The following is an 18,352-nucleotide window of genomic DNA, read 5'->3' as shown; positions in this document are numbered from 1 at the left end:
AACTTGTCCTGCCACCTTCAAAGATATGTGTACGTACAACCCCAGGTGTCTCTGCTCTTGCACCCTCTTTAAAATTGTACCATTTATTTTATATTGCCTCCTCATTCTTCCAAGCGAAATGTATCACTTCACGCTTCTCTGCATTAAATTTCATCTGCCATGTGTCTGCCCATTTCACCAGTCTTTCTCTGTCCTCCTGAAGGCTGGGTGAGTGGGCGGAGATTTGGCAGATGCAATATAATATTGGAAAATGTGAGGTTATGCACTTTGGCAGGAAAAATCAGAGAGCAAGTTATTTTCTTAATGGCGAGAGACTGGAAAGTACTGCAGTACAAAGGGATCTGGGGGTCCTAGTGCAAGAAAATCAAAAAGTTGGTATGCAGGTGCAGCAGGTGATCAAGAAAGCCAACGGAATGTTGGCTTTTATTGCTAGGGGGATAGAATATAAAAACAAGGAGGTATTGCTGCAGTTATACAAGGTATTGGTGAGACCGCACCTGGAATACTGCATACAGTTTTGGTCTCCATACTTAAGAAAAGACATACTTGCTCTCGAGGCAGTACAAAGAAGGTTCACTCGGTTAATCCCGGGGATGAGGGGACGGACATATGAGGAGAGGTTGAGTAGATTGGGACTCTACTCATTGGAGTTCAGAAGAATGAGAGGCGATCTTATTGAAACATATAAGATTGTGAAGGGTCTTGATCGGGTGGATGCAGTAAGGATGTTCCCAAAGATGGGTGAAACTAGAACTAGGGGGCATAATCTTAGAATAAGGGGCTGCTCTTTCAAAACTGAGATGAGGAGAAACTTCTTCACTCAGAGGGTGGTAGGTCTGTGGAATTTGCTGCCCCAGGAAGCTGTGGAAGCTACATCATTAGATAAATTTAAAACAGAAATAGACAGTTTCCTAGAAGTAAAGGGAATTAGGGGTTATGGGGAGCGGGCAGGAAATTGGACATGAAGCTGAGTTCGGATCGGTCAATGCCCTGTGGGTGGCGGAGAGGGCCCAGGGGCTATGTGGCCGGGTCCTGCTCCGACTTCTTGTGTTCTTTAGATTTGTGGTTGGGATCAGATCAGCCATGATCTTATTGAATGGCGGAGCAGGCTCGAGGGGCCGATTGGCCTACTCCTGCTCCAATTTCTTATGTTCTTATGTTACTATCCTCCGCATTGTTTACTCTGAGTTTCATGTTATTTGCAAACTTTGAAATTGTATCCTCTATACCCAAGTCCAGGTCATTAATATATATCAAAAAGAGCTTTGGTCCTAATACTTAATCCTGAGGAACACCACTGTATACTTTCCTGTAGTCTGAAAAACAACCATTCACCACTACTCCCTGCTTTCTGTCTTAGTCAATTTCGGATCCAAACTGCCACTGTCCCTTTTTTAATCCCATGGGTTTAATTTTGCTAACAAGTCTATTATGTGATACTTTCTCAAATGCCATCAAATAAAATATTATATTTGATCTTTGTGTTCCCTCAGTTTTAGACGCCGTGTCTCCATGTTTTCATTGCCTATTAGATTTTTTCAATTTCTACCAATTCATACTGCCTGTGATGTAGTTAAGTCTTGTTTTGCTACATGGATCAAAATGGCATTGATTGATGGCAGTCCATTGTCTTATTGTATGATTGCAATAACTGGTTTAAAATATTATCCTGTCATTTTACTAGCTAGACCCAGAAACTAGGAGTCAATAATTCAGAATAAATAAATATATTCAAACAACCAAAGTACATACTCCTTAGGAAGTGTCATTAGCATTTTACTAATAGGAAGAAATTAGATAATGTAGCCTTTATCACTGCCACTTTTTCATAATTCCACCCCCACTAGCAGTGGTGATTCATGCTGAAGTAGTGGTCCACTGATATAGCAGCCTGTCTCTCTTTTTGTGTTGGGGTAAATGGAAGAGTCACAACTGAGGCAGACACCCAGGGGTAAATTTTAACCTAGAGCTGGAAAGGGAGAAGGGTGTTCGGCGGCAAAACCCGGAAGGTGAGTGGGCGCAATTGCGACTTTAATGAGGCTAATAGATTTCACTTCTGGGTTTCGCGCATAGCAGCCAGGCTGTCGGGCAGGAAGGCCTGGTGCAGCAGGACGCAGCTGGGAATGGGATTGGGGGGCGGGGGTGGTGAAGATCAGAGGTCTGGTGAAGATTCAGATGTAGGTGGGGGTAGTTGATTGGGGGCTCCTGTCAGCCAAGTGAGCTCGAAGGGCCTAGATGAAGCCCTCTTCCTCACCCACAAGCAATAAAGGCGGTCACCTCATGGATCTGGCCCTTCCCACCTGCTTTCACCTGATGTGAAGACTGGGAAGATTGGGTTTGTTTTCCTTGGAGCAGAGGAGGCTGAGGGGGGACATGATTGAGGTGTACAAAATTATGAGGGGCACAGATAGGATGGATACTAAGGAGCTTTTTCCCTTCCCTTTCGGGTTCTATAACAAGGGGACATAGGTTCAAGGTAAAAGGCGGGAGGTTTAGAGGGGATTTGAGAAAGAACTTTTTCACCCAGAGGGTGGTTGGAGTCTGGAACTCACTGCCTGAAAGGGTTGTGGAGGCAGGAACCCTCCAACATTCAAGAAGCATTTGGATGAGCACTTGAAATGCCATAGCATACAAGGCTACGGACCAAATGCTGGAATATGGGATTAGAGTAGACAGGGCTGATGGCCGGCGCGGACACGATGGGCCGAAGGGCCTCTATCCATGCTGTATAACTCTATGACTTTCTATGACTCTATGATGTGGATGGGAAACCCGAACATATACAGTTAAATTCATTTTATTCTAATACACAATATTAAGTACCTCAAGTATTTCAATGAGGTTCATTGCCCTTTTAAATGTCGGCCCACTGGCTTTGAGTGGGGGCTGGACTTCCTGATGTCTGCTGTCCACACACAGACAAACCTGCCGGGGTTAAACCCAGAAGTGGGCGAATAGGAGCTGGGATGCGGTCCTGCTCCAAAAACCTGTTTTTAGCCTCCCACCTGCCCCCAACCTACCTGTGCTTGGGGTTAAAATTTTATCCTCCCCGCCCCCCCCCCCCCATATCCACATGCTGTACTTCGACCAGAGAAGTTATTTCCCATTGAGCTGATTGGTAAAGAGAAGTGCTGCATACCCTTGGGGATGCTGAAGCCAGCTCAATAGGCACAACCGAAGAAGGAATTTTTATATAATGTCGTTCACATTCTTGATGTCCCAAAGTACATCAAATTAATTTATTTTTGAAAAATGCAGCAGCCAATTTTGCACAGCGTGAGGCTGTACACACAGCAAATGAGATGAATGACTAGCTTATCTGTTTTGGTGATGTTGGTTGAGGGCTGAATATTGGTCAGGCTGCCAGGAAAACACCTGGGGGCATGAGATTTTTAATAGCCCTCTGAACAGGCAGATGTGGCCGCGGTTTAATGTCTCGCATGAAAGATGGCATCTCCGGCAATCCAGCACTCACTCAATATTGCATTGAAGAGTTTGCCTAGATTAGGTGCTCGAGTCTTTGAATGTACCTTTAACCCAGCCAAGGACCTTTCTGGTCTGTAGCTCAGTACCCCACCATCTGGTGCATATGTTCAAGCCGTCAGTAATGGGGAGTGTGAGTTCTACTAATTCACTTGTTTTGTTTTTGTTCTTTTGAATTGCTACTCATACTGTTAATGTTGATTTTTGTTTTCTGAAGCTTTATCATAAAAGGTTAGCTTAATAGCATTTCTTACTACTTAAATGGTTGCTAGTGGGAAGAAATCCTGTTCTTGGCTTCTGTTGTGGGTACTGTTGAGAACTGGAGTTTTTAACTTGGTTTCCAATATTAGCCATTAGCTGTGCAATTTTTCTCCCCTTAATGCATGCAAGAATATAAGGGTGAGAAAGCCACTCAGTCCATCTAACTTGCTCCAGGTCCTATTGATGCTATGTAAAGACAATAACCAAAAATCCATTATCTTGCAGTGCAATTTGAGAGATCGGCTTACTCTGGTGTAATCGTACAACAGAATTAATATGCCATAGCTTAAACTTTCTTGAATTGCATATGATCTTTACAGATGATTTTTATTCACTAATTCACCAATTTCCCATTTACACATTGGCATGTTTTGGAACCTTGGATAAGCTGAAATTCATTTTACTCGAGTTCTTCAGAACCTTTAACTTGAGTGCTGATGGCATCAGTGGGTTTGGAGGTTAATAGTTTGCAGGAGTCGCTAGTCCTAGACGTGGTAAGACCCCAGTTACCATGTTGGATACTGGATTTAGAGCTGCAATTGTTAGATCAGCTCTTGTGTTGCAGCTCATTAAATCCAACTAGCCCCTGATGTTATTAGTGGTCAATTTGTAGAAATAAAGGGATTTCTAAAATTGGTGTCCCCAGTTTGGTGCTAGTGGTGTACTGAGAGTGTACAAATGCTGAATAGTGCCCTGGTGTGCGATCCCTTCCTGAAACTCGCTTTAAGTGGACTTGTTGCAGTACAACTGAATTTGGCACCTCCACATTATCTGTGAATCCTGAAACAACGCCAGAGGGGTCGGGGGGCGTGGGGTGAAGATCTCCATGTACCAGTGGGGTAATTTCTGAAATGAACCCTGACATTTTGCTGTTTATTATTGGAGAATCATTATAACTTTACTAGAATATTGAGCTGCTTAAATTCATCTGTAAAGTATTAATGGAAACCTGGATCCATAACATAACATAACACGTGTGTAGTCAAGTTTATATTACTAACACGTGTACATAGCTTTTAGCTCATTTCTTGAAAGCTCAACAAAAATCTTGTAACTGGGTGCGTCCCCGTGTTCAATAATGCTTTGCTGGCAATCATGGTAACATGGGGCTATTAGAAATCTGTTGTCCTGTCAAATTTATTACCTTTTTTAAAATTGTTGTTGGCTTGATCAGCTCTTAACAACACTAAATTGGCTTTTAAAAAAAATACAAGAACTCCATCAATCTTTGTGGTTCTCCAAAGAGCAGGAAATTCAACTTTCATGTGCATTGGCTGTCATTGTGCTGCCATCATTGAGTACAGACTAACAGTGGAACCCTAAACCTAGGAACAGGAGGAGGCCATTCAGCCACTTGAACCTGTTCTGCCATTCAAAAAGATCATGGCTGATCTGTATCTTAACTCCATTTACCTGCCTTGGTTCCCTATCCTTTAGTACCTAAGTGCCTAACAAATCTATCTATCTGTTTTGAAATTTTCAATTGACCTACTCTCAACAGCATTTTGGGGGAAAGAGAGTTCCAGATTTCCACTCCCCTTTGTGTGAAGAAGTGCTTTCTGATATCACCCCTGAACAGCCTGGCTGTAATTTTAAGGTTATGCCCCTTTGTTCTGGACTCTCCCACCAGAGGAAATAGTTTCTATCGACCCCATCAAATCCTTTAATCATCTTAAACACCTCAATTAGATCACCCCTTAAACTTTTAAATTCGAGGGAATACAAGCCTAGTCCATGCAACCTGTCCTCATAATTTAACCCTGGTATCGTTCTGGTGAATCTGCGCTGCACCCCCTCCAAGGCCATTATATCTTTCCTGAGGTGCGGTGCTCAGAACTGAAGGCAGCACTCCAGATACGGTCTAATCACAGCTTTATACAACTGGCATAACTTCCACACCTTTATATTCCAGCCCCTTTGAGATAAAAGCCAACATTCCATTAGCCTTTTTAATTGTTTTTGTACCTGTCCACTAGTTTTGTGATTTCTGTACATGGACCCCTAAATCTCTCTTGCTCCTGCACTGTTCCTAGCTTCATAGAAAATATTCTGAACTATCTTTCTTGGGTCCAAAATGGATGACCTCACACTTTCCCACATTGAGCTCCACCTACTACAGTTTTGCCCATTCACTTAATCTATCAATGTCCATTTGCAACTTTCTGCTCCAGTCTACACTACTGTGCCACCTAACTTAATGCCATCAGCAAACTTGGATGTTCAGCTCTCTGGTCTTTTATCTAAGTCACTTAAAAATATAAGAAATAAGCCATCTAGCCCCTTGAGCCTGCTCCACCATTCAACAAGATAACGGCTGATCTTCTACCTCAACACCATTTTCCTGCACTATCCCCATATGCCTTTTAGTATCTGAGATCAATAGATTTCTAGTCATTTAAGTGCATTCCAAACAGAGCCTCCACAGCCCTCTGAGGTAGAGAATTCCAAAGATTCACCACCCTCTGAGTGAAGAAATTTCTCCTCATCTCAGTCCTAAATGGCTGACCCCTGGTTCTAGACTCTCCAGCCAGGGGAAACATCCTCCCTGCATCTACCCTGTCGAGCCCTGTAAGAATTTTGTATGTTTCAATGAGATCACCTCTCATTCTTCTAAACTCTGGAGAATACAGGCCTACTCTACTCAATCTCTCCTCCATACAACAATCCTGCCATCCCAGGAATGATTCTGGTGAACCTTTGTTGCACTCTATGGCAAGTATATCCTTTCTTAGGTAAGGAGACCAAAATTGTGCACAATACTCCAGGTGCAGTCTCAACAAGGCCCTGTATAATTACAGTAAGACATCTTTGCTCCTGTACTCAAATTCTCTTATAATAAAGGCCAACATACCATCTGCCTTCCTAATTGCTTGCTGCACCTGCATGTTAGCTTTCAGTGACTCATTACAAGGACACCCAGGACCCTTTGAACATCAACATTTCTTAATCTCTCACCATTTAAAAAATACTCTGCATTTCTGTTTTTCCTATCAAAGTGGATACATTCACATTTTTCCACATTGTTTCATCTGCCATGTTCTTGCCCATTCTCTTAGCCTGACTATATCCACATAAATCCATGTTGACTCTGCCAAATCCTATTTACATAGTGAAAAGCTGAGGCTCCAATACTGATCCCTGGGAGACACTACTAGTCACATCCTTCCAAGTGGAGTACATACCCATTATCCTGCTCTGTCTGTTGCCTCCTAACCAATTCCCCCACCAATGTCAAAAAGTTGCCTCCAATTCCACACCCTTTCTGTTCAGTCTCTTGTGTGGAACCTTCTCCAATGTCTTCTAGAAATCCATTTAATTAACATGTACATCACTCCCTTATCTACCATGTTGGTGACCGCCTCAAAAATTCAATTAGGTTAGTTAAACATGACTTACCCTTTACAAATCTAAGTTGGCTCTCTCTGATCAGTTCATGTTTGTCCAAGTGCTCAGTCACTGTCTCTAATAACTGATTCAAGGAGCAGAACTTGGTCCCCTCTCCCCTCCAAAGGGAGCTACAGTGCCCTCCACTGCAGTCACTCGAGTAATTCTACACTTTCAGCTGCCAAAAGTGTAGACGAGTATGTACATTTAGGTTTTTCCAATAGATCTTGAAATTGGTTAGAAATACACACGTTCTAACATGTCTGCACTTAGTTTCAAACTGTTGCGACATTTTTTCCATTCCATAAAAGATCCAGTAGACACACAGACCATTTGAATAAGAATTGAATGGTTTGATTCAGTTGACTCTGCAAGCTCCCTTTTTTTTCTGGAGTGGTGTGTTCTAGATCGTCCTCTTGTTTGCTTCTTTACTACATTTGCGTGATTTTAATATCTAGAAAGTAAACCAGAAGTCATGGCTTTATAAAAATGTAAACTCATCGCGCTGGGCAAGAATGCACATACTTTCATCTTTCTGAATTGGCCAATAAAGTGATTTGAAATTGGGGCACATTGAGTGGTGTTGTAGTATGTCAGATTTCTTGCTCCCTCCTCATGTGTTGTATGAACATCACACAACTCCAGCGCACCTTTTGCATGCTATACCCCTCCCATTTCAATGTGTGATGTGGCTCCTGTGAAGTAATATATTGTAATGTAATATTAATCCATCAGCTTTATTCATGTTTAAATCCCTGTATTGCAGGAGATCAGCTACCTTCAGATTAGTTTGGAAGGTCAAGTGAAACTTCTACAAGCTGACCTGGAAGCCTCCAAAGCTACAGTAGCTGCATTGCAAGAAAGAAATGGATCACTGGGTAACTTTTCAATCATATAAATTGAAATGGTTTGTTTCATTTTGTAGTTTTATTCCTTTTTTAAGATTACAAAAAGGGATAGACTAGTTAGGCCTAATAGTCTTTTCTTGCAGTGTAAATGCAAGTTAGGGCTCCAGACTGTTTCTCCTTATCGCAGGCAGCTTTGTAGCATTGTGTTGTGAGAATGTCACTGGCCTCAAACTGACGTTAGAAAGTGAAAATGAGAACTGATTTGGAAGAGTTAGCATAAATTGCCTCTCCGAACCTGTTCGAACAGTTTGCTTGGGGCAGAGTCGATGCATCCGCAAAGCTTTTTGTCTGCAATCCACTGAGTGGGTAAGAGAAGCCTCACATGTTTACAGTAATAACATGCCAGTTTCTGGCAGTGACTGGAGACTATCCTAGCTGAAGCGAACTATGCATGGTTCATGTCTGCCTGCGATTATGACAATCTGCACACTTTGTTTATTCTCCCAACAGAAGAGATTCATCAGGAAACTAAAGCCCATAATGAGGACCTGGAAAAAGAAATGGACAAATTTCATGGTAATACTCTAGACACTTGACTGTTACTCCAGCGGTCTTGCGCACTGTTTTGAGTCATTTTTACTTTGCCTTGAATGTTCAGTAGGGAAAACTGTTTATTTTAATTCTATGAAAAGTATACATGTAGTCACACAAAACTAGAATTTTCCGAAAATATTTTGATATAGAATCAATATCAACAGAACAACATGCTAATAGAGCCAAGTACTAAAAAGTGGAACTTTGAACACACCAAAGGGTAATGATTTGGTCAAGAGTTTGGACAGACAGAAATTTGTCAACTTGACCACTTTCACATAATTTTAAACCAATGCTTGAAGCAATTTCACATGATATTTGAACACAAGTTATTTATTTTTAAAATGACTTGAGTACACACGCATTCAAGTTCTCACTAGGGGTTAAAATTTGTGTACACATGCTGATGTTACATTTCCGCCCTGCTTCTCTCTCTCTCTTTTCCCCCTTCCGCCCAAAGGTAAGTTTCATTTCTAACTGGGCATATTGGTACAATTTTTTTTTCGTTTGAGGCCTCAAAAGAACCACCTTCTTGAGCATGATGTTTGTCAAGGAAAGAGTAATCCTCTTAACTCCATTCAGAAATTGGGTTATAAATGGATAAACATCACTATTGATGGTTCCCATAAAGATTACATTAAAGAGATGTTTTTTTTTAACCAGCTCTAACAGAAGAGTTGCGTGAAGAAAATAAAGTGCTGCAAGATTATTTGGATAATGCCAATGAACAAATTCAGGTAATTGTTGCAAAAAAAAACTGTCAAGACTTGTTTGTTCTTTCCAATTTTCTCCCCTTACATCCTGACGGTTTGGACCAGATGGTCTATGTGGCCTTTGTTCATATGTCAGCCTTGACCTTGTTGGAAGATTATTCAGCCCTGTGGGCATTACAGTCAAGCCTGGTCCTATCTGCACTTTGTCCTCACACGTTTCCTGCAGGGGTCACTGGGTAGCAATCTGGTATGTGAACTCCTGGCTGTTTAGCCCAGGAGTGCAGAGGTAAATAGTGCCATTACTCTGCATAGACCAGGGATTGAATCCAGGACCTGCCTAGTTTGTGTGTTTCAGATGCTCATTTGATACATTCGTTGAGCCAACAAGGGAGCCCTGAATTTGTTTTTGAAATTCTGTAAAGGATGTCCATTGTGTATTTACCTGTAGTTACTTTTCCATACAATTTCAATGAGTCAACAACTATTGAAAAAGGGCAGGAATTTGTGTGGAATGACATTCTTTCCTTAAATTTATAGGATCTCTATATACAGTTGAGCTCCAAAGTGAATGTATACGAGAACAAATTGGAGCAGCTCTCCATCGACATAGAAAAAAAGTGTACGGTGAGATTTGGCAACTATGGCTGATTATGTTGTTCAACAGACTGACAATGTAACTCATCAGGGTACTGTAGCTGGGGAAATGGGCAAAATGTGTTCCATTGTTTCACTTATTAAACTCAGGCTGAAGAAACATAATTACAAGTTTCAATGATAACTAAGGATGTTCTTGCTACAGCTCCAGCTTAAGCGAGCTGGTTACATATGGAATCTACCCACACGTTCATCACTACAAATTTCTCTCGAATGAGAGCACTCTGGCTTTGGATTCTGAAGGTTGTGGGTTCAAGTCCAACTCCAAATCTTGAGCACATATTCTATGATACTCCAATGCAGTACTGAAGTAGTGCTGCATTGCCAGAAGTCTCATCCTTTTGGATGAGCTATTAAGTTGAGGCCTTGCCTGCCTGCTGCTGTGGTCCTGATAACTGTTAAAATGTCATTGCACTATTTGTAGAAGAGTTTTCCTGGTGTACTGGCCAATATTCCTCCCTCAGCTAACACTATTATAAACAGAGAACTCTGTTATTGATCCAGTTGCTCTGTGGGGTTTTTATGTCCAAATTGGCTGCCATGTTTGCCATTCAAATCACTGCACTTTTTAAAGTTATTCATTGCATGTAAGATGCTTTTGAAAAAACTATATATAAATATGCAAGACTTTTTAAATACAATTTACCCCTCATTATTGATCTAAATCTGCTTATCAAAAGGCATGGGGACATTTGTAATGGGATCAAACTGACTCAAATGCTGGTCAACAGGGTGTTTGTACTCAATGAACTGGAATTAAGTCTCTTACTGGCTTGTGTGTTAAGGCAGATGGAGAGGCAGCTCAGTGAATGAGGCAACCTTGGTTAGAAGACTGTGTACTTGCCAAAACATAGGCACATCAGATCCACTAACTTGGCTGTTCTTTGAGAAGTTGTCAACAGCCGAGTGACTCCTTGGAGTAGCAGGGTAATTGGGCCCCATTCTTGGCCACGTTTATTTTCCCCAAACACACACAACTGGAAAATTTTGTGTAGCTTTGCAAATTCCATGGATGATGCTGTCCATGCAAACCATTATTTGCTTATCTGTAGCTGTTAGAGTTCAGTTATCAGCTGGACTGCCTGGAGGCATTCGGTCCATCGGCCAAGCTTATTGTGCATCCTTTGCTTTGGCCAGTTTCAGTAGATGTGCTGGGGCCTTTGTGGTGCTTTTGAGCCTTCAAAATCAGGAGATGGATGACAGCATGAGAATGCAGCTGTTGGCAATTCCTGAACAGATACTGTTTTATGATCTCCATTTACTGATCAAACAGAAGCTGAGGGCAGGGGGGATATCGGGCACACAAAAGGCCTGTTCCACTGGAGATGAGACCCAATTGGAAAATGCAGGCCTTTACCTTAGTTAGCATGAGCAGTCAAATGTATTTTTTTGCTTTGTATGTTTTCATGTGACATATTATCTGACACTTGGGCGTAATTCTATTTAAGCTCTCAACAATCAAGCAACAAGAGGTTGAAAAGAATTTGCTAGCGGTGCAGAGTCGTCTGAAACAATCAACTGAAGAAGTTGCTGAGCTTCAGGGAAAACTGTATGTAGTTTATATAAAAAAAACGAAACTATTCAGTTTGTTGTAGAAGCTACCTGATCCCCATAGCAGCAATCATAGTTCTACTCTTAATAGTTTTGTACAGTTTGTGTGTTTTAGTATGATTTCTTGACGGCTCAATATGTAGTACTGAGCAGTACAGAAAGGGATGATCCAGTTCAGTCACCAGTCTGTGCTAACTTAGCTGAACTATAGGCCTTTACTAACCACAAGAGAATTTTAATAGTGTTTATCAATGTCCTGATATATTTTCACATTGTATTCATAGCAAACTTACATTATGTAAAAGTCCTAGTTGTTAACAACAGTGGCTACACTTTGAAATAATTCAAGTGCTTTGAGATGTCCTCAGGACTTGAAAGGCACGATATAAATGCAAGTTCCTTGCAGTCAATGGAGGGAGTGACTATGCTTACTGCAAGACTTGAACAAAGTATCTTGAAAAATTAGAATTCCACATCATCTAGTTTAATTAGAAATCTTACATAAGTATAAATTATAGCTGTAACTGTTAAAGGATGGTGGCATACCAGCATAGACCCATAAAGCATTACTGATTGTATCTTTTTAACTTTGTTTAGGGCTGTAATAGAACAGGAGAAAGTGAAATTGGAGGAAGATAAAGTTGAAACGGAAATGAAACTCTCCCGCTATTTGGAAGAACTCGGGTACTTTTCAGGCTACTGATGCATATCTGAGAAATCTCTATCTCCTGTGTAAATCAGATGGTGTGACTTTCAAATCACTTAAACCTGGGAATTGAAATTAATGGCAAAGAAAATAAATTCATGAACAAATTTGAGTTACCTTTTTAGTTTACTGTAGAATGGTGGTTTTGATGAATGCAGAGAAGTGATAAGGTTGTGTATATTTTATCTGACATGATTTTCCACGTTGACATAGTTCAAGAATGTTGCACATTTCTTGCTGTCTACCTGGTTGGTTCTAACCTTTAAATGTGGAGGGAGCAGGATTGTGGGGTTAGTATTGGATTGCTTTAGCAATGGGTTGGTAGAAAACGATGGGCCAAATGGCCTCCCTTCTGCACTGTGAACTTCTACCCTTTTATGGGATAAGGAAGACTGTTTCTACACTTGCTGAGAAAATGTTTACACCTCTGCCAAAACTCAAAATTACTGAGATCCCGATGACTAGATTTACCGATCATTCTAAGCTTGGGCTGGGATTGAGGGCTGCCTGCGTTTGGCTCCCATGTACCTTTATTCACCCAAAATAATTCTTCATGTTTAAGGTAGTAGGAACATAGGGGACATAGGAACAGGAGTAGGCCATTCAGCCCCTCGTGCCTGCTCCACCATTTGGTAAGATCATGGCTGATCTGTGATCTAACTCCATATACCTGCCTTCGGCCCATATCCCTTAATACCTTTGGTTGCCAAAAAGCTATCTATCTCCGATTTAAATTTAGCAATTGAGCTAGTATCAATTGCTGTTTGCAGAAGAGAGTTCCAAACTTCTACAACCCTTTGTGTGTAGAAATGTTTTCTAATCTCGCTCCTGAAAGGTCTGGCTCTAATTTTTAGACTGTGCTCCCACTCCTAAAATCCCCAACCAGCGGAAATAGTTTCTCTCTATCCACCCTATCTGTTCCCCTTAATATCATATAAACTTCGATCAGATCACCCCTTAACCTTCTAAACTCTGGAGAATACAACCCCAGTTTGTGTAATCTCTCCTTGTAACTTAACCCTTGAAGTCCGGATATCATTCTAGTAAACCTACGCTGCACTCCCTCCAAGGCCAATATGTCCTCCACAAAAAGCAGGACAAATCCAATCCGGCCAATTACCACCCCATCAGTCTACTCTCAATCATGAGCAAAGTGATGGAAGGTGTCGTCGACAGTGCTATCAAGCGGCACTTACTCACCAATAACCTGCTCACTGAAGCTTAGTTTGGGTTCTACCAGGATCACTCGGCTCCAGACCTCATTACAACCTTGGTCCAAACATGGACAAAAGTGACTGCCTTTGACATCAAGGCAGCATTTGACCGAGTGTGGCATCAAGGAGCCCTAGTAAAATTGAAGTCAATGGAAATCAGGGGGCAAACTCTCTCTAGTGGCTGGAGTCATACCTGGCACAAAGGAAGATGGTAGTGGTTGTTGGAGGCCAATCATCTCAGCCCCAGGATATTGTTGTAGGAGTTCCTCAGGGCAGTGTCCTTGGCCCAACCATCTTCAGCTGCTTCATCAATGACCTTCCCTCCATCAGAAGGTCAGAAATGGGGATGTTCACTGATGATTGGAGTGTTCCGTTCCATTTGCAACCCCTCAGATAATGAAGCAGTCCGTGCCCACGTGCAGCAAGACCTGGACAACATGCAGGTTTGGGCTGATAAGTGGCAAGTAACATTTGTGCCAGGCAATAACCATCTCCAACAAGAGAGAGTCTAACCACCTCCCTGTGACATTCAATCGCATTATCATCGCCAAATTCCCCCACCATCATCATCCTGGGGGTCACCAGTGACCAGAAACTTAACTGGACCAGCCATATAAATACTGTGGCTACAAGAGCAGGTCAGAGGCTGGGTATTCTGTGGTGAGTGACTCCCCAAACCCTTTCCACCATCTACAAGGCACAAGTCAGGAGTGTGATGGAATACTCTCCACTTGCCTGGATGAGTGCAGCCCCAACAACACTTAAGAAGCTTGACACTATCCAGGACAAAGCAACCCATTTGATGGCACCCCATCCACCACCTAAACATTCACTCCCTTCACCACCGGTGCACAGTGGCTGCAGTGTGTACCATCCACAGGATGCACTGCAGCAACTCTCCAAGGCTTCTTCGACAGCACCTCCCAAACCCATGACCTCTACCACCAAAAGGACAAGGACAAGGGCAACAGGCACGTTCCCCCTCCAAGTCACACACCATCCCGACTTGGAAATATATCGCTGTTCCTTCATCGCTGGGTCAAAATCCTGGAACTCCCTACCTAACAGCACTGAGAGAACCTTCACCACACGGACTGCAGCGGTTCAAGAAGATGGCTCACCACCATCTTCTTGAGGGCAATTAGGGATGGGCAATAAATGCTGGCCTTGCCAGCGATGCCCACATCCCATGAACGAATTTTTAAAAACAATTGTGGTGAGATGAATTAATTTTCCAGTTTTAGAGGATATTTCTTTTGTATTTATATCTTTTTTCTTAATTTTCTTTCTCCTCCCCCAAATGTATGCTGGGGTTTGGACCATTGATGCCAGTCACCATCTTGTATGTTGCCCAAGTGGCCATTCTTCAGATGTGAATTTCACTGGGCATCAGCATGACCCAGTTGTGTTCTGAAGCATTGTCAACGTCTGTACTTTCAACGGGAGTTGCTGGATAGCGATCTGGAGTATTGTGTACAATTTTGATCTCCTTACCTAAGAAAAGATATACTTGCCATAGAGGGCGTGTGACGAAGGTTCACCAGACTGATTCCTGGGATGGCGGCATTGTCGTATGAGGAAAGATTGAGTAGACTAAGCCTGTATTCTCTAGAGTTTAGAAGAATGAGAGGTGATCTCATTGAAACATACACAAGTCTTACAAGGGTCAACAGGGTAGATGCAAAGAGGATGTTTCCCCTGGCTGGGGAATCTAGAACCAGTGGTCACAGTCTCAGAATAAAGGGTAGGCCATTTAGGACTGAGATGAAGAGAAATTTCTTCACTCGGAGCGTGGTGAATCTTTGGAATTCTCTACCTCAGAGGGCTGTGGAGGCTCAGTCATTGAGTATGTTCAAAACAGAGATCGATAGATTTCTAGATATTTAAAGGCATCAAGGGATATGCGGTTAGTGCAGGAAAATGGCTGAGGTAGAAGATAAGCCATGATCTGATTGAATGGTGGGGCAGGCTCGAGGGGCCAGATGGCCAACTCCTGCTCTTATGTTCTTATGGCCCTCTGCTGGATTCTATATTTTTCATCCTTGTGTGCTTGCTCTCCCTCTGTTCCCTTGTTCTCTTTCTTTCTCCCTCTGTTCCCTTTCCCCCTCCAAACTGAGAAGAAAGGAAGTGTCAGTGGCAATGGTCCTCCCACCATTGTGGCTGAGATCAGCAAGCTCTGGCACACAGACCAGGAACTTCTCTGGTCCTTGTGCCTTTTAAAAGCCCCATATTCTCGGCCAAAAATCTTGAACACAAAATTGTCCCATCAGTGTGAAAATGCCGTGTCTAAAACAACGGCAGCTGGAGAGTTTAGCAACTTCATTCATAAGTGAATCTCACTTGATGGAAATCAGAAGTAACACATGTTCTAATTGCCCTGCCTACATGCCACACCATGTAAATTTGAAAACATTATACTTTTATAGATCTGTTTGAGTATTCAGCAATTTGGTTATGGAATGAGATAGAATATTGGAATTTAGATTTGGATGCAGTGCAAGTGCTTGTAAAAACTATTGCTGTATTAAAATGAGCTTTTCTTATTCAGCCAGATAAAGATGCAGCTTGAAAGATCTAAAGAGGAGATCTTTCGGTCAGAGGAGCAGCTTGTTCAGAAGGAAAAAGAAATAATAAATCTCAGAAACTGTCTAAAAGAGAAAGAGGAGATTCATTATGAACAGATAAACGAAGTTAATGAGAAATATCTGCATCTCGAACAGGAAAGAGGTACTGTTCTTAAAGAATGACTAACGTCCGTCATGTATTGGGGTATTATCTGTCTTCATAGTCACCCTGCTCTCATCACTTTCTCCGTGAATGATTCGCCGAGTTTATAGTAATCATGTTGCTATTCCGTCAAATGTGTTGCAGGTTAAAATTACCATGGAAATTTTCCCCTTTTGAAAAGTCTGACTGTAGGCAGATGCTGCTGGGAATTGAGCTCTTAACTAATGACTGGGGCTAGTGATTTATAACTCAGATCCACTGAAATGGCATTTTATCTGTCTTTGGAACATTTTATGGAAAATTGTAAGACTTGGACAGCATAGAAACTTACGGGTATGTTGTACATGAACAGACATTTGTTTCTGTTGCTGAACAGCTTTCTATTGGTTGCTTGGTGTCTTGGGGATTGCACACTGTTGCTTATCAATGCTTAGAGATTCACCCTTTAGTTGGGTTAAATCCAAATGTGTTGCCAGTATAGTGCACTCCCCACTTGTGGAACTCGCTACCACAAGGAGTGGTTGAGGTGAATAGCATAGATGTATTTAAAGGGAAGCTAGATGAACACATGAGGGAGAAAGGAGTAGAAGGATATGCTGATACGTTGAGATGAAGTAGGGAGGGAGCGTGGAGGCTCGAGTGGAGCTTAAACACCAGCATAGACCAGAAGGGCCAAATGGCCTGTTTGTGCTGTGCATTCTGTGTAATTCTTTCCTCACTGAGCTGGAAGTGATTATTGTGAAAGTGGTCATAAGCTGCTTTACTCCAAAATAAAACTTCCAGGATGTCAGTCAAAGATCAGTGTCTGGGCTAGCACTTGAATAGTGCCTGGAGAGCTGCTGAGGTCTTAAAGAAACCCAATTGAGAGCCAGTGCCTTCAGAGGAGGGGAGAGAATTACTTTATTAAAAAAAAATGATTTGCTAGTTGTTGCAGTAAGTCAGTCTAAACTGACATTTGAATAAGTGGAACATCCATTAGTGTTCAACAATAAAAATGAATACATAATGTGAGCTCCACTTTACTTCAGGGAGCTCCACTTTCTGCCACTAAAGGGCACGGTGGTGGCATTTTTACTGAATTAACTTTTTTTTTTCTGTAGAAAGAGTGGAGGCAGAATGTAATGGGAAGGAGCAAAGTTTAACTATAGAGCTGGCTGTAATGAAGGAAAAGCTGGATCAAATGGAAGAAGATCTTCAGCAGAAGCAAGATGAACTGTCCTCCATGAAACAGGAGAAGGTAGAAGTTATGGAAAATGGGCAGTTACTAGTTGCAAGAACTGTATAGCAGCCTGTGCACTTTCTTTTTAATATACCTTAGTTTAATGAATCATAGAAGTTCATGATATGACATTCATACTGTAACCCTGCAACTGTAATAACTTTCACCTCTGCACTGTGTGCTTATTTTAGTTTTATATTTGTCCCGCTATTACTTTGTACATAGTGGTGACAGACTGGTGCCACTCAAGTGAGAGCAAAGGGCTCTGTTCATTGCATGGCATTGATTCTCAATCCATTATTGGGGAAAATATCTCCATAGTAACGGTGATCAGTGCAATTGCTGATCCTCCTATAGGATGTACACAGTTTAATGGGCATACCATACCTGAAGATGGTGATGTATAATTCTCATAACTGAACAGTTACTATTAATGTGTTTTGCTCTGGGGTTTCCTGTGACTGTAAAATGAATAATGGTTTGAAGGGCAGCTGAATAAAAGCTGGTTGTTTTCGGGGGGTGGGGGGGTTTGATGGCTGCTGTGCAATATGTTTGAGGGTATGACATGTTTTTGAGTCCTGCCCTACATTTTTCAACTTCAAAGGTTACAAATGTGACTTTCAACCAGTAAACACTTTATCACTGCCTTCAGTTGCCAAGTGATAGGATCTTTGCTGTTTTTGTTTTTAACTTCGACACACTCTCTTTATAATCTACCATTCTTTAAATGTTGTGCAGCGGAAAAACACATGCTATGTAACTGCCCAACTGTGTAGTTTAACATCTTAGACATGGTTTACCATGGCGCATTAATTTGAATTGTCATACGTGGCTCAGTGGTAACACTCTCACCCTCCCCCCTCCGAGTCAAAAGGTTGTGGGTTCAAGCCCCACTCCAGAGACTTGAGTCTGTAATCTAGGCTGACACTCCAGTGCACTACCAAGGGAGTGCTGCACTGTCAGATGTTGTCTTTCGGATGAGACATTAAACTGAGGCC

The 18,352-nt window shown here is 41.9% G+C and overlaps 1 protein-coding gene across 2 annotated transcripts in view; it reads left to right on the top strand.

The window, feature by feature from the left end:
* hmmr (hyaluronan-mediated motility receptor (RHAMM)) overlaps positions 1 to 18,352 on the top strand; it is a 44,681-nt gene that overhangs the window by 14,291 nt on the left and 12,038 nt on the right. For both annotated transcript variants that reach the window (XM_067995939.1, XM_067995940.1), the window contains 8 exons: positions 7,895 to 8,006; positions 8,487 to 8,552; positions 9,234 to 9,307; positions 9,821 to 9,907; positions 11,386 to 11,486; positions 12,086 to 12,172; positions 15,957 to 16,135; positions 17,236 to 17,372. In XM_067995939.1, the coding sequence (XP_067852040.1) occupies positions 7,895 to 8,006; positions 8,487 to 8,552; positions 9,234 to 9,307; positions 9,821 to 9,907; positions 11,386 to 11,486; positions 12,086 to 12,172; positions 15,957 to 16,135; positions 17,236 to 17,372 (843 nt within the window). The remainder of the gene's footprint in view (positions 1 to 7,894; positions 8,007 to 8,486; positions 8,553 to 9,233; positions 9,308 to 9,820; positions 9,908 to 11,385; positions 11,487 to 12,085; positions 12,173 to 15,956; positions 16,136 to 17,235; positions 17,373 to 18,352) is intronic.

Source organism: Heptranchias perlo, chromosome 14 (genome assembly GCF_035084215.1).
Source record: "Heptranchias perlo isolate sHepPer1 chromosome 14, sHepPer1.hap1, whole genome shotgun sequence".
NCBI lineage: Eukaryota > Metazoa > Chordata > Chondrichthyes > Hexanchiformes > Hexanchidae > Heptranchias > Heptranchias perlo.
The sequence above is the reverse complement of the archived record's forward strand: the minus strand, read 5'-3'. Positions and strand labels throughout refer to the sequence as shown.